Here is a 13,979-nt window from a genome sequence, read left to right as displayed (position 1 = left end):
TGGGGAAAAAAACTTTTGGTAGTCTATCGGTTTGAATTCCACCACTTGGTTTTCCGCCACTGCTTTATCATATGCCGAAGTCTGGGTTGAACCATCTGATTTGCTCAATGATATGCAGCCGTCCTAGCAGCTGAACTTTATCTGCTTTGTAGATTTGGAGCAAAAGCATGCAGTGAGTTCAAGAGTTGACATAGTTCAGAGTCATTCTCATCAAACCAGTCCTGATATTTCCTCTTAATAAAGTGAAACACTTCAGCTGCCATGTTATATGTTGTAGGAAATTTACAAGACTGTCAGAATGATACATTTGGGAGCTGAATCTGACAGGTGAGAAGCTGTGAAATCAGGCATTGAAGTTATTCATGAGGAAGAAGGACCTGAGAAATGGAAGTGGGGAAGGGTAGAGTAGCAGCGAGAGGCAGAGCAGTCCATCTCTCTCTGACTGCAGCCAGGAGACCAGTGAAATAGTATGAGACCTGGGAAAGAGAATGTCCTTCCCCTTTCCTATAACTTTAGGAGAAGGTGAGCTTCAATTTTATTACTCTTGTTTGCTGGAAACTCATAGAAAGATGGATTATATGTCAGGGGCAAGTGGTAGAACCCTGGTGGATAGTAGTTAATTCTTTTGGTGAGATGAGAGACTGTGGTGGTATTGGCAGGCTTTGAAGCTTCAGTTTCCGTGAACTTAGTGCTTTATCATTAGGCTTAGGACACTCAACAGCAATCATCTCCAGCCATCCTTTCTGTTCATCATTTTTATTTGCTAAATATGTTATATCTTTATCACTTTATATACAAGATACATGTTACTTACATTATTCTGCAACTTCAGTACTTTTATTTGGCTCCCTTCTCCTTGTCCCTTTAGTATTTCACAAATCATTGTCAAAGGGACTTGTCCAAAACCTATTTGGTACTCCTGGGGGAGTTCTGCCCCACTGCACAATGCAGAAATTTGCATAATACCCCATTTCCCCTGCAGAATTGGGGTGGCAGAGCTGCTGGCCACCATCAGGGGCTGCTGGACTCTGCAGAGCCCAGCTCTCAGTGAGCGGAGCACCCAGCCTGGCTGGGCTTTAGGCTGCACGGTCTGTTGATCTTCATTCTCCCAGGGATGGGAGAGGGCACAGGAGACCCAGCTCTGGCAAAAGGTGAGGAATGGCAGGGCTGCACCACACCATGTCCCCTGGCAGGACAGGGTGTGGTAGGGGGAATAAAGCCTCTGGAGGTGCTGGTATCTGGGCTGGGAGGTATCCTGCAGCTGGGCTCTGGGGAAATGGAAGTGCCTGAGTCTGGGCTCTGGGGGCCCCACACAGCCTCTTCTAGTACCGCCTAACTGGAACTGGGTTGTCGTAGGGGTTTCTTTAATTCTCTACTCCTGGGTGGGGAATCCTTTTTTGCTGTTGTCTATATTGTTGACATACTTGTTGACGGTTATTTTGAAATAAATTACCAAAATAATTGAAACTGAAGTGATTATACTGTATTGTTTTGACAACTAAAATATGCAGAATTTTGCAGAATTTTAAAATACCGTGCACAGAATTCTCCCAGGAGTAAATTGGGGAAGAGAATCCTGCTTTTAGGATTCATTTTAAATAAGTGTTTAAAGCTTCTCCCTCTGGTTATAAGGGATTTGTTGTCCATGCTTAAATGAGTTGTACAAATAGTGTATCAGCTAAAGAAAAATAATCATGCCAAAATTTCAACCAATCTCAATTTCATGACCTTGTATTTCTGGGTAATGCAAGCAAACCCCATGTTTGTGAGAGGCAGCAGTTAACTTGAGTCTGAAATGAGAGGTATTAGTGTGGTTACAGTCAAGTAGTACAAACACTAAGAAGGAGGACACTAGTGACTGAATGTTGTAGGTATTTATTTGGATTAGATGAAATGAGTTTGGCTTAGTACAATTATTGCTTGTGGGGGGATCCATATCATGCAGCACCCTCACAATTGGCAACCTTGTTGGCAACTCTGTGAGAAGCCAAGGATTGAATTGTCATGGCACAGAATGACCCTTCTCACCATTAGAGGGATTTCTCTAGCTAGAGTAGGTTCTAGAAAAGCTGGTAAGGAAAGGTACAGGGAAGTTTTCACTGCTGCTAGTCATGCCATATTTACTCTGTGAATAGAGGATTTCAGTTTTCATTGGTGTCGAGGATATCTTTCACAAGCACTAGCCTTACCTATTAAGGCTATGTCTGCCCTACAGAGTCTATGCTGGCATAGCCCCCTTGTGTAGATGCAGCCTACCACCAAATGAAGAATTTTTCTATCTGCCTGTAGGAACACCATCTTCCCGAATGATATTAGATAGGTTGAGAGCAGCGCACTTCTGTCAATATAGCTGCATCTACATTTTTTTCCATACCTAGTGATCGATATAGCTAAGCCGATATAACTTTTTAAGTGTAGACACAGAGTTGTGCTGCATCCATGTAAAAATGTATCTTCAATTTCTAAGTTTAAAAAAAATTAAACTTAATTGTTCTAGTAATGTTACATACAGCCAGGTCCAGTAGCAATGTAAAAGTGAATTAGAATAATAGGCATTATCACCAGTATTTGAGCACCTGCCACAATAAAATACTCAGCCTGAATGTTCATACCATATAGGAAAATTTATTGTCACAACTAACATAAATTTTCTGTTGTCCTTAATGTGCAGTAAATATTTGGACTTCAGACTCTCTTGAATCAGAACATGGCATTTTCGTGTGTGTAGTCTCAAATGCTGGTTTTATTAGAGGAAATGGTTTTGGTGCTTGTGGCAGCGTGGTTTCTGTGGCTACAGTTCAGAAGTGTGAAGGTTGAACTACAAGCAGGAGGGTAACACAACATCTTTCCTTTTTTTCTCCAAGTCTTTCATCGCCCTGTGAACTGAGCAACTTGAATTGAAATTTCTGAGTCTTTGGGCAATTTTCTCTATTTGGTTGTGGCTTAAGCAGCAAGTAGGAGAACATTTGAGAGAGTCTTAAGGGGGACACTAGATTCTGGTTCTCAAACTGATTGATTCTTTTGGATTACTTTAAGGTTATGCTAGCTTGTTATCTTGCATTATGACTTTCACTTCTCAGATGTATGTGAATTGAGGGATCTTTTAGTAAAATAATAATTTGCAGCTCCCAATCATTTTACCAAGAAGTTATTGTAATTACTCCCTTCACAGATGAGGAAACTGAAGAACAGAGAGGTGTACTGATTCCCCCAAGATCACCCAGCGAGCCAAAGCAGAGCAAGAATAGACCCTATGCTTTTGCAGACCCTAACAACTGGGGCAAACTGCCTCTTAAAATATTAAGCTTTAAAACAAACAAAAAAAGATTTAGCTACCAGATATGCAATCACATAACACGTAGCAAAGGTTATGCTCAGTGCTGAGCTCTTTCTGCCTCTCTGGCTCTGAAGAGCTGTGGCTTCTGTGAGTGATTCTATTAATAAAGAAGCTGCTCCTGCAGAGGAGGAATAAACCTCCATCCCTGAGATGGGTAGTTTACAACAGTCTCTTTAAACACTAGCAATCTGAAGATGTTTGGTCTTTACTGGGCTTTGACAAGCCTTGTGTTTACACATACCACTCAGGGTATTTCCTAGTTGTAGTTGTGCATATTGTTTTATCTCACTCTTTTTGCCCATTTCTTGGTAGTATTTAGCTTTTTCCCATGTACCATGCAAGAGGGAGGTGTGTATGTGAGACAGGGGCGGTTCTGTCTGACTTTGCAGATGGCTGTAACTACTACCTTTTAAGCCACTAAAACTTTAGTCACAAAAAAAATAATGTTCCTTTTTTTAAAAGGCTCAAATATGGTGAGCTACTATGACCTGCATGTGCTAACCTTCAGTACAGAAATAAAAATAACTTGCTAGATATATCTTCAGAATTGGGAGAGAAATATCTCTAACAATTTATTATATGTATTATCATACCATCAGATTGTCTTGTGATTGCCACTCTCTAGTGTTATGAACCTAGTCTGCTGTTGCTTTCCAGATCAAACTCTACATTGGAAATAAACTTCTGATACTTAACTTGCCCATCATTCACCTTAATGCCCTTCACCTCAGGACAATATGGGATCTGTACGCAAACAGTGAGCAGTGTACATGTTCTCTTTTCATGTGGGACAACACAAACCTGCAATTGAATCTGCAGGTCAGGTGGAAGTCTAGCATTCAGATTAAATGACACAACTTCACACTGCACAAAACGTTTAGAACAAGGAAATAGTGTTTTACATAGAACTGCTAGAAGCGCAATTTGGCTGTCAATCCTTCCTCATATGAAGGCAACTGAAGATTATTTTCGTCTGACCTTGGTGCAGTTATGCTTCTTCATCCCCTGACCCTCTCCTTTCCAGTAGACTTGTGATTAGTTTAAATTAGGCACAAGCCTTTACAGCTAGAAAACGGCAGTTGTTGCATTTGTATCTAGCCCACAGGAGTGACCCTGATATCTATTATCCTTGATATTAGTTTAGATGGGACTGTTATCCTCCCCAGTCTTTGTCCTCATATTAAATAGTTTATTGCCTATCAGGAAGCTGCCTGTTCCAAGGCAGTGGAATGTATCCTTTGTTCTCTATAGGTTTGTCTTGATTAGGAAATGTGGTTGAGTCTAGGCCAGATTTAGGCTATGTCTACATTACCGACCTTACCGCTGCAGCTGCACCATTGTAAGGTCTCCGGGGTAGCCACTGTATGCTAGTAGGAGAGAACTCTCTTGCCAGCATAATTAAACCACCCCCAATGAGTGACGGTAGCTATGTTGTCAGGAGAGCACCTCTCGCCAACATAGTGTTATTCACACTGACACTTTTGTTGGTGAAACTTACATTGGTCTGGAGGGTGTTTTTTTCACACCCCCGACTGACAAAAGTGCTAGTAGAGACAAAGCCTTAGTTGACACATGCTAGCTAAGCCTGACCTGAACTTTGCCTCTTCCATAGATATGCAGGTTAACACCTCAGTTTATTTAATCTGTCTTGAGTTTAGAACGTGACTAGCTAAAGATGTTACCCTATATCTACATTAGGAAAAAGGTCAATTTCAGGTCCAGCTCAGTGTAGGTTGGCTAATATAACTTAAACTCCATCTCTTCCTACTGTAACCCTAAAGGTAAGTCTAGACTATAGTTTGTGCTTCCGTTTTAACTTGAGTTAAGTAATCATCAGTTAATTTAAAATGACGTATTTTTAAATGCTAACCTAGACACTCCACAAATGTTTGTTTTGGAACACAAATGTTTAAACCAAACCAGACACATTTTGTGGAATGTCTAGGTTAGCATTTAAAAAGGTGGGTGTGAACTCAAATGAACTGATGATCAATTAACAGGACCAAGACCTCCATATGCCCTGAGATCATACTTAAGTTATCTTTTTATAGAACAAGAACATTCCCAGGGTCAGTGTGAGCTATAAGAAACAGTTTTGTGTGTCCTATAGGCAGCGATGAGCTGCCAAAATATTAATAACTGGTTCCCTCCTCCTCACCCCATGAGGAAGTCGTGCCCCCCGGGACCCGTGCCCCATCCACCCCCCTTCCCTGTCCCCTGACTGCCCCCTGCCGCCCCATCCAACCCCTCCTCTCATTCTTGATGGCCCCTCGGGATCCTGCCTCTCTGTCCCCTGACTGCCCCTAGGATCCCTGACCCTGAATGCCCCCACTGCCCCATCCAACCCCTACTCCTTCCTGACCTTCCTTCCCCCACCGCACCGCCGGGACCCCTTGCCCCATTCAATCCCCCTGTTTCCCTGCCTCTGACCGCCCCGACACTAATCCACCCCCCAACTCCCTGCCCTCTATCCAACACCTGCTCCCTGCCCCCTGTAGCGCTGCCTGGAGGGGGGGCTGACCAGAAAGCGCTCGGCGGCAGCCACACTCGACTAGGTTTGGAGCCAGGCACTCAGCTGGCCGGGCCAAAGCCCGCGCTGCCCAGCTGGCCGCGGCAGGCCCGGGGTCCACGGGCCGGGCTGGGCCGGAGCCCGCGCCTCCTGGCCGGGCCGAGGTCAGGGCCGGCCCGGAGCCGCGCTGCTGGGGTCGGGTCAAGGGTCAGGGTCCAGGCCGGAAGCGTGCGGCGCCTAAGCCCTCCTTGCCCGCCCAACCGTCCTACCCCAGCTTACCTGCAGGAAGCCGCTGCTTCCTTCTCAGCTCTCCCAGGCTTTCTGCGCGAACATCTGATTCGCGGGAAGCCGGGGAGGGGGAGGACAAGCCGAGGTAGCGTTCAGAGGAGGAGGCAGAGGCGGAGTGAGGTGAGCTGGGGCCGGGGGAAGGGCAGGGAGCTGCTGGAGCTTTTGTTAAATTTAAAAGCCCTTTTCGAACAAGTTCAAAAAGGGCTTCTAAATTTAACAACTGGTTCCCGCAAACCGGTGAGAACCGGCTCCAGCTCACCACTGCCTATAGTAGTATGCATTGATTAAAACATTGCTTGTTCTCATGAAATTGCTTACACTACAGATACTGGTGTACAATAGCTGGATAACTAGAGACTATTTTACTGTGTGGATCATATTCTTGTTTCTCTTATGTTTAAGCATCTGTATATCTGACATTTAAAGAACATAAGAACGGCCATACTGGGTCAGACCAGTGGTCCATCTTGCCTAGTATCATGTCTCTGACAATGGCCCGTACCATATGCAGTTCTGGCATTTGGTGCTTTAGGGACACAAGCATGAGTTTGCTTCTCTGATCATCTTGACAAATATCAAATGGTAGACCTATCCTCTGTGAATGTATCTAATTCTTTTTTGAACCCAGTTATAATTTTGACCTTCAGGCCATTCGTTGGCAATGAGCTCCACAAGTTGACTACATTGAGTGAAGAAGTACTTGCTTATGTTTGTTTTAAACCTGCTGCCTATTTCATCAGGTGACCCCCTATTTCTTTTGTTATGTGAAAGGGTAGATAACACTTCCCTATTCACTTTCTGTATACCATTCATTATTTTGTAGATCTCTTAACATATCCTCTGTTGTTCGTCTCTTCTCTAAGATGAACAATCTTTTTAATCTCTACTTGCATGGAATCTGTTGTATACCCCTAATCATTTTTGCTTATCTTTTCTGTACCTTCTCCAATTCTACTATATATATACTTTTTGAAATGGAGCCATCAGAACTGCATGCAGTATTCAGTGTGTGGGTGCACCATAGATTTATGTAAAGGAATTATGATATTTTCTGTCTTCTTATCAGCCTCTTTCCTGTTAGCTTTTATGACTGCAGCTGCCCATTAAGCAGGTGTTTTCAGAGAACTAGCCAGAATGACTCCAAGATCTCTTTGTTGAGTGGTAACAGCTAGTTTAGACCCTGTGGTTCTGTATGTGTAGTTGGGATTATGCTTTCCAATATGAATTGCTTTGCACTTATCGACAATGAATTTCATCTGTCACTTTGTCATTGATTTTTATCTACCCTTCTAAAAAGTATGGATATCACCAATATCCTCTGCAGTAGAGACCGATGCAAAAAATTCATTTAGCTTCTCTGCAATGGCCTTGTCTTTCTTGAGTGTGCCTTAGCATCTCAGTCGTCCGCTGGCCCTATTGACTGGCAGACTTCCTGCTTCTGACGTTATTACATTTTTGCTGTTTTTGTGTCCTTAGTTAGTTGCTCTTCAGTTCTCTCTTAGCCTGCCTTATACTTTTACATTTGACATGGAGGTCCTAGATTTTACTCAGCCTAAATTTTACCTTGTTGCCTGCAGAACCAAAGGATTGTCTAAGAAACAAAATAAGCGCCCCTGGTAGCTGTCTTATTGGAGTAACTAAGGATTGAGTAGTCAGATTTTATGCGCCTTTCTATTTTCCTTCTTAGGATTTGACTTCGGATTTTTAAAGGATGACTTTTTGCCTCTGTCTTTTTTACTCCACTGTTTAACCATGGTGGCTTTATTTATTTTTTTAAGTCCTCTTACTGCTTTTTTTAGGGGTATGTGTGTGTGTAGGAGATATACATTTAGTTTGCACCTCTATTATGGTGTTTTTAAATAGTCTCTCTGCAGTTTTCAGGCATTTCATCCTTAACTGTTTCTTTTAATTTCCATTTAGCTATTTAATAGAATAGTTTTGCTACTCAAAATCGGACACCTGTTTTAAATTCTGTAATGAATTCTTCATGTCCCTGATGAACTAAAATCAATTGGTTCAACCCACCTGTAAAATAAAAATTGTTAGCTGGTATCAGAGAAAAGTATGTTGTCTCTAGGTTTATTCTATTGTGAGAGCTGAGAGGAAGTGAGGGGAACTCAGTGTTGGGTTTCACAAAAACAAAACTAATGGTATATGAGGAGCTGGTCAGGACAAATTGTGTTGTTTGGAGTGAGCAGTAAGAGTGGTGTATGAAGGTATTTATACTGCTTTATGTTTGGCTACGCAGAGGCACAAAGAACCTTGAACGAGAAGGGAGATAAGTTTCCACAAGAACTGTTTTATGACTGGGAGATATAGCGGTAGGCTGCAGAACAAAGACTAGTCTGGAGAAAAGACTAGTTGTTTATTTACATAAAGCGAATGGGGATAAACTGGTGTTGAGAGTGAAACTGAGTCTTATTTGTTCTCTTTTGCAGAATTTGTGATGCATTTTCTCGTATAGATGGTCCCTTGGACATGAAAGTTGAAAATATTTTTCAAAACTGTACATAAAAAATTCTTTTTCTCAGAAGTGTTGTGTACCTTAAACACTATCAGAAGTGTGGAAATAACTTCATTTATAGCATGACTGATTCCAGGTTTGGTGTCTTAAAAAGAAACAATAAGCAGGCATGTAACCTGAGATTGTAGTGGTTTCTTTATAACTGCTATAAATGCTTTTCAGGCTGCGTAGTGGAATAGGCTCCTTATTGATTTCCAGTGACATTGGTGTGATTGCAGAAGGTTCCCTGAAGTACAAGTATTTATGTATACATAGCTTATCAGTGGCGGAGCCCAGGTTCTGGAATGGGGTTTGGAGGGAGTAAATGACACACGTTTGGCTATTGGTGGACAGCCCTGCACTCACCCAGCAGTGGCGGCTCCTGTCCCGCAGGGCTGGGTCTGGCTCCCCACTCTCAATGTTGCAAGTTGGCACACAGGGTCTTAAAGCCATTTAGTTTTGTCCCTGGCTCTCCGTTCTGTTATGATGCTCTCCAACCCATTGTGAAAATATGACTTTATACCTCGTTTTGCCAGTTGATTGAAAAGGCGCCATACACACCTCTAAAGGCTGCCGTGGGGAGTACGGGAAATTGCCTTCCTATCCTTCCCCACCTCCTATTACCTCCGCCATTGCTACTTACCTGTTTTGCTGCCTGATTTCTGTTTAAAATTCCTGGTTGAGTCTCAAACTGACTGGTGACATAGGTAGCTGAAATGTGATTTGGAATGATGACTCATTTTTATGTGATTGTGACCGTTAATTGTCCTTTTCCTCTTTCTTCTCCTCCAGATCTGGACTCGGCAGGATCGCCAGTGTATTCTCAATGCCTTAGCACAGTTATTAGTGGATAAAGAATGTACTCTACTGATTGGTCGTCAGTTTCGACCAATCCTGCTGGATTTACTGGAAAGAAATGCAGAAGCCATTAATGCTGGTGGTCAAATCAACCATGATCTGCATGAAAGGCTTTGTGTAGCAATGAGCAAGCTCATTGGCGACCACCCTGATGTGCTTCCGTAAGTGATGTGATGTCTGCTTGTGTGGTGTTGGCGCTTGAATTGAATTTGAATTTCTTGAATTGAAACTCTGACTGAGAAAACCGAAAGTTTTAAATTAAAGGAAATGTTAGACATTGCTAGACATTCAAACACAGGGGTCGGCAACCTACGGCACACTTGCCAAACACGGCACGCAAGCCGATTTTGAGTGGCACGCAGCTGCCTGCCGTGGTCTCAGCCCCTCCCTCCCCCCCCCGCCCTCCCCTGCGGGGTCAGGAGGCAGAAGCTTGGTCTGTGGCAGCCAAGCTTCCCCCCCACTTCTTCCCCCAGTGTGGTACTTTCCTGCCCCTCCCCCTCTTCTTCCCTGCGCCAATCAGCTGATGCCCTAGGGAGGGGAAGGGGAGGGGGAAGAGTGGCAGCCTGCACACAGCTCCATAGAGGAGGCAGAGAGAGGTAGGGACGGAGCCTTGGGGAAGGGGGTGGAACAGGGCATATCCCTTCCAGCCTCCTGCCTTGAGCCACTCAGGGCAGTGGGCTGGGAGCACACCTACGAGCCGAGCACCCCAGCATTCTGCCCTGACCCCTCCACACACACTCAGCCTTCTCCCTGCACCCCTCATACCCTCCAGCCTTCTGCCCTGACCCTTGAACCTCCCCCATATCTAGCCTTCTGCCCTGCACCTCCCACACCCCCCAGCCCTCTGTCCTGACCCCCCCCCACTCAGCCCTCTGCCCTGCACCCCTCACAGCGCCAGCCCTCTGCCCTGCACCCCCCCACCCCAACACACACCCAGCGTTCTGCCCTGCACCCCCCACAGCACCATCTCTCTGCCCTGACCCCCCCCCACAGCACCATCTCTCTGCCCTGCACCCCCACAGCCCCCATCCCTATGCCCTGACCCCCTTCACACCCAGCCTTCTGCCCTACATCCCCCACACATCCCAGCCCTCTGCCTTGATCCCTGAACCCCCCCAGCCTTCTGCCCTGAGCCCTGAATCCCCCCAGGTCTGGGATCCCGGCTGCAGGCCCAGCTCATCCTGCTGCTGGTCTAGGTGAACAGAACCCCGAGCTGGCAGTGAGCTGAACAGGCCGGAGGCATAAGATCAGCATTTTAATTTAATTTTAAATGATGCTTCCCAAACATTTTGAAAACCTTGTTTACTTTACATATAACAATAATTTAGTTATATAAATTCTATAGATTTATAGAAAGAGACCTTCTTAAAACATTAAAATATATTACCGGCATGCGAAACCTTAAATTAGAGTGAATAAATGAAGACTCGGCACACCACTTCTGAAAGGTTGCTGACCCCTGATCTAGCATGATACGCATCTTTTCCAATGATTGAAATGAAATAGAAAAATGTCTGATGTGCATGATAGAGAGTTCTGTGAAAATTATTCATTGGCTAAAATTTTCAAAATTATGCATCTAAAATTAGGTTCTTAAATCCAAATTAAGACCTAAATAAAAGTGGTCAATACTGGTTCAGCAAATTGGAATTAACCCTCTCTTGACCAGAGCTTAACACTGATTAGTGGAACTGGTGCTGCCCACTGTTTGTCCTTATAATCTGAATAATCGGCACTAGTTAGTTAAACTGACTACTGACAAATGACTGCTAACATGGTTGTGTGCAGTGTGATGGTGGTAGTAGTAGTGTTGTTCCCAGGATACAGTAGAATCTCAGAGTTATGACCACTTTGGGAATGTAGGAGGGTGATGTGATATCTTTTATTGAACTAACGTCTGTTGGTGAGAAAAAGCAAACTTTTGAGCTACAAGAATTCTTCTTCAGCTCTGGGAAGGAGAGTCAGGGCTGTTCTACACTGGAAACTTACACCAGCTTAGCTACATCTCTCAGGTGTGTGAAAAATCCGCCCCCCTGAGAGATGTAGCTATGTTGACCCAATCCCTGTGCAGACAGTGATAGGTGGATGGAAGAATTCTTCCTTTAACCTAGGTACTGTGTCTTGGGGAGGTGGGTTAACTACAGCAATGGGAGAATCCCTCCTGTTGCTGTAGTAAGTGTCTACACTGAAGTACGACAGCAGCACAGCTGTGTCTATGTAGCATTTTAAGTGTAGCTATAGGCTTCAGAGTGTCATAGATAAATACAAGGTGCAATATGTTAAGTACTTATGCTAAGCAGTCTGTTCCACCCTGTATTTAGCTGTAATGCTTTCCCAGACCTGAAGAAGAGCTCTGTGTAGTACGAAAATTTGTTTCACCAACAGAAGTTGGTTCAGTAAAGGATATTACATCATCCACCTTGCTCAGATAAAATGGTACTACTTCCAATTGTAGACAAGGCTTCACTTTACATTTGGTTTGCATTGTACCAACAATTACTGTTCCAGGAATTTTGTGGATTAGAATTCTTTTGTAGATTGTTTTCTCTGCTATTACTTGGATATACACATTTGCCTAGTTTAATGTCTCCTCTTATCTCTCTCTAAGGTTTGCTCTGAGGTATTTTAAGGATACTTCACCAGTGTTCCAAAGACTCTTCCTGGAAAGTTCTGATACAAACACAGTCCGATATGGGCGCAGACGGATGAAGTTACGGGATCTCATGGAGGCTGCTTACCTATTCCTCCAACAAGAGCAGTCTGTATTCCGGGAGTTATGGGACTGGAGTGTGTGTGTTCCACTGCTAAGGAGTCATGATACTTTGGTCCGCTGGTAAGTTTAAACCCAAAAATCTTTTCCATTCAAGGACAAGTGTTCTGAATTTCTCCTAGCAGCCTTCATTTTTAAGGGGAAAGATGAGAGTAATCTTCAGCAATACCAGACAAAGAATGCGCCACTCCTGGAGGAGTTCTGCACCACTGTGCAGTGCAGAATATGCCCAGAAATCCATGTTTCCCCTGCAGAATTGGGACTGCTGGTGGTCACTAGGGGCTGCTGGACTCTGCAGAGCCCAGCTCACAGTGAGCAGGACACCCAGCCTGGGTGGGGTTGAAGGCTGTGCACATTCTGACTGCCCAGCTTGGTCCTTATTCTCCTTGAAACAGGAGAGGTCCTGGGAGACCGGGCTCTGGCCAACGGTAAGGAAGGGCAGGGTCGCACCACACTACGTCCCCCAGTGGGACAGTAAAGAAGCTAGGGGGGAGTAAAGGCACTGAGGGTGGAGGTTTGTGGGCTGGGGAGTGCGCTGTAATTGGGCTCTGGGGAAAAGAGGGTGTGGGTTGGGGGGGTGTCCACAGGGCTGGGCTCTGAGGAGAGTAGGGTACGAGTGTCTGAGCTGGGGGGTGCCATGCAGTTGAGCAGTGGGTGGAGGGGAATGCAGATGTCTTGGTTCTAGGGGCTCCACACACCCCTCCACTACCCCCCAACTGGAACTGGTTGTCGTAGGGCTGAGGTAGTCAATAGGTGGACCATGGCCTAAATCCAGACCACCAGACGCTTTTGAATAGACCCCAAAATGTTTTTATTTGCTTATTATCATGATTGCTATTATTTTTGTATGTATTTTCTCTGGTGTCTGGAACTGGACTAGACCTTGACAAAAAATAATTGACTACCCCTGTCGTAGGGCTTTCTTTCACTCTCTTTTCCTGGGGGAACCTTTTTTTGTGTGTATTGTCTGTATTGTTGATATATTTGTTGATGAGTGTTTTTAAATAAATTACCAAAATATTTCAGACTGGAGTGATTATACTGTGTTATTTTGACAACTAAAATATGCAGAATTTTTAAAAATTGCAGAATTTTAAAGTTTTTTGGCCCAGAATTCCCCTACGAGTAATGTGTTAAACTGGAGTTCAGGTTTCATACATGTCTACCAATGTCTCTTAAGAAAAAAGTCTTAAGTTTCAGTTAAAATAAAAACCATTAACTTTTAAAACATTAACGTTTCTACTGAAAAATGGAGGAAAAAGCCCCACCCCTACCTAAGTTTGTAAATTATGATAAAGCACATAAAGGACAGCTCCTCTAAGTCTGGTGCATCACCGAGAATATAAAGTGCAGTTGGTGGGTGATGAACCAAGCTTAGAGAGCTGTCCTTTCTGTGCTTGTACTCCTGCCTCAGTTCCTTTTCCTTCTGATGGCACTGCTGTTCAATAGGCCAGAGCTACCACTTCTTACAGCGAGTGCTTGTAGATCAGGGGTCTCAAACTCAAATCACCATGAGGGCCACGTGAGGGCTAGTACATTGGCCCGAGAGCTGCATCACTGACACCTTTGTCATATAAAGATACAAAAGCCCCTTACCCGCCCCCACTCCACCCCTTCCATGAGGCCCTGCCCTACCCAACCTCTTCCCACCCCTCCCCCACCCTCATTCCAACCCCTTTCCTGAAATTTCTGCCCCAACTCCACCCCCCGCCCC

General features: G+C 44.4%; 1 protein-coding gene and 1 long non-coding RNA gene across 2 annotated transcripts in view; one reads left to right on the top strand and one right to left on the bottom strand.

Annotated features, from left to right (window-relative positions):
* Positions 1-13,979, bottom strand: part of LOC142046567 (uncharacterized) — a 1,033,250-nt gene that overhangs the window by 574,431 nt on the left and 444,840 nt on the right. The window lies entirely within an intron of this gene.
* Positions 1-13,979, top strand: part of MDN1 (midasin AAA ATPase 1) — a 217,883-nt gene that overhangs the window by 3,151 nt on the left and 200,753 nt on the right. Inside the window, exons 2-3 of the mRNA XM_075063473.1 lie at positions 9,430-9,656; positions 12,104-12,328. Of these exons, the coding sequence (XP_074919574.1) occupies positions 9,430-9,656; positions 12,104-12,328 (452 nt within the window). The remainder of the gene's footprint in view (positions 1-9,429; positions 9,657-12,103; positions 12,329-13,979) is intronic.

The sequence above is a fragment of the Chelonoidis abingdonii genome, chromosome 3 (assembly GCF_003597395.2).
Source record: "Chelonoidis abingdonii isolate Lonesome George chromosome 3, CheloAbing_2.0, whole genome shotgun sequence".
NCBI lineage: Eukaryota > Metazoa > Chordata > Testudines > Testudinidae > Chelonoidis > Chelonoidis abingdonii.
Note: the sequence above shows the minus strand (reverse complement) of the source record. Positions and strands in the feature narration are given on the sequence as shown.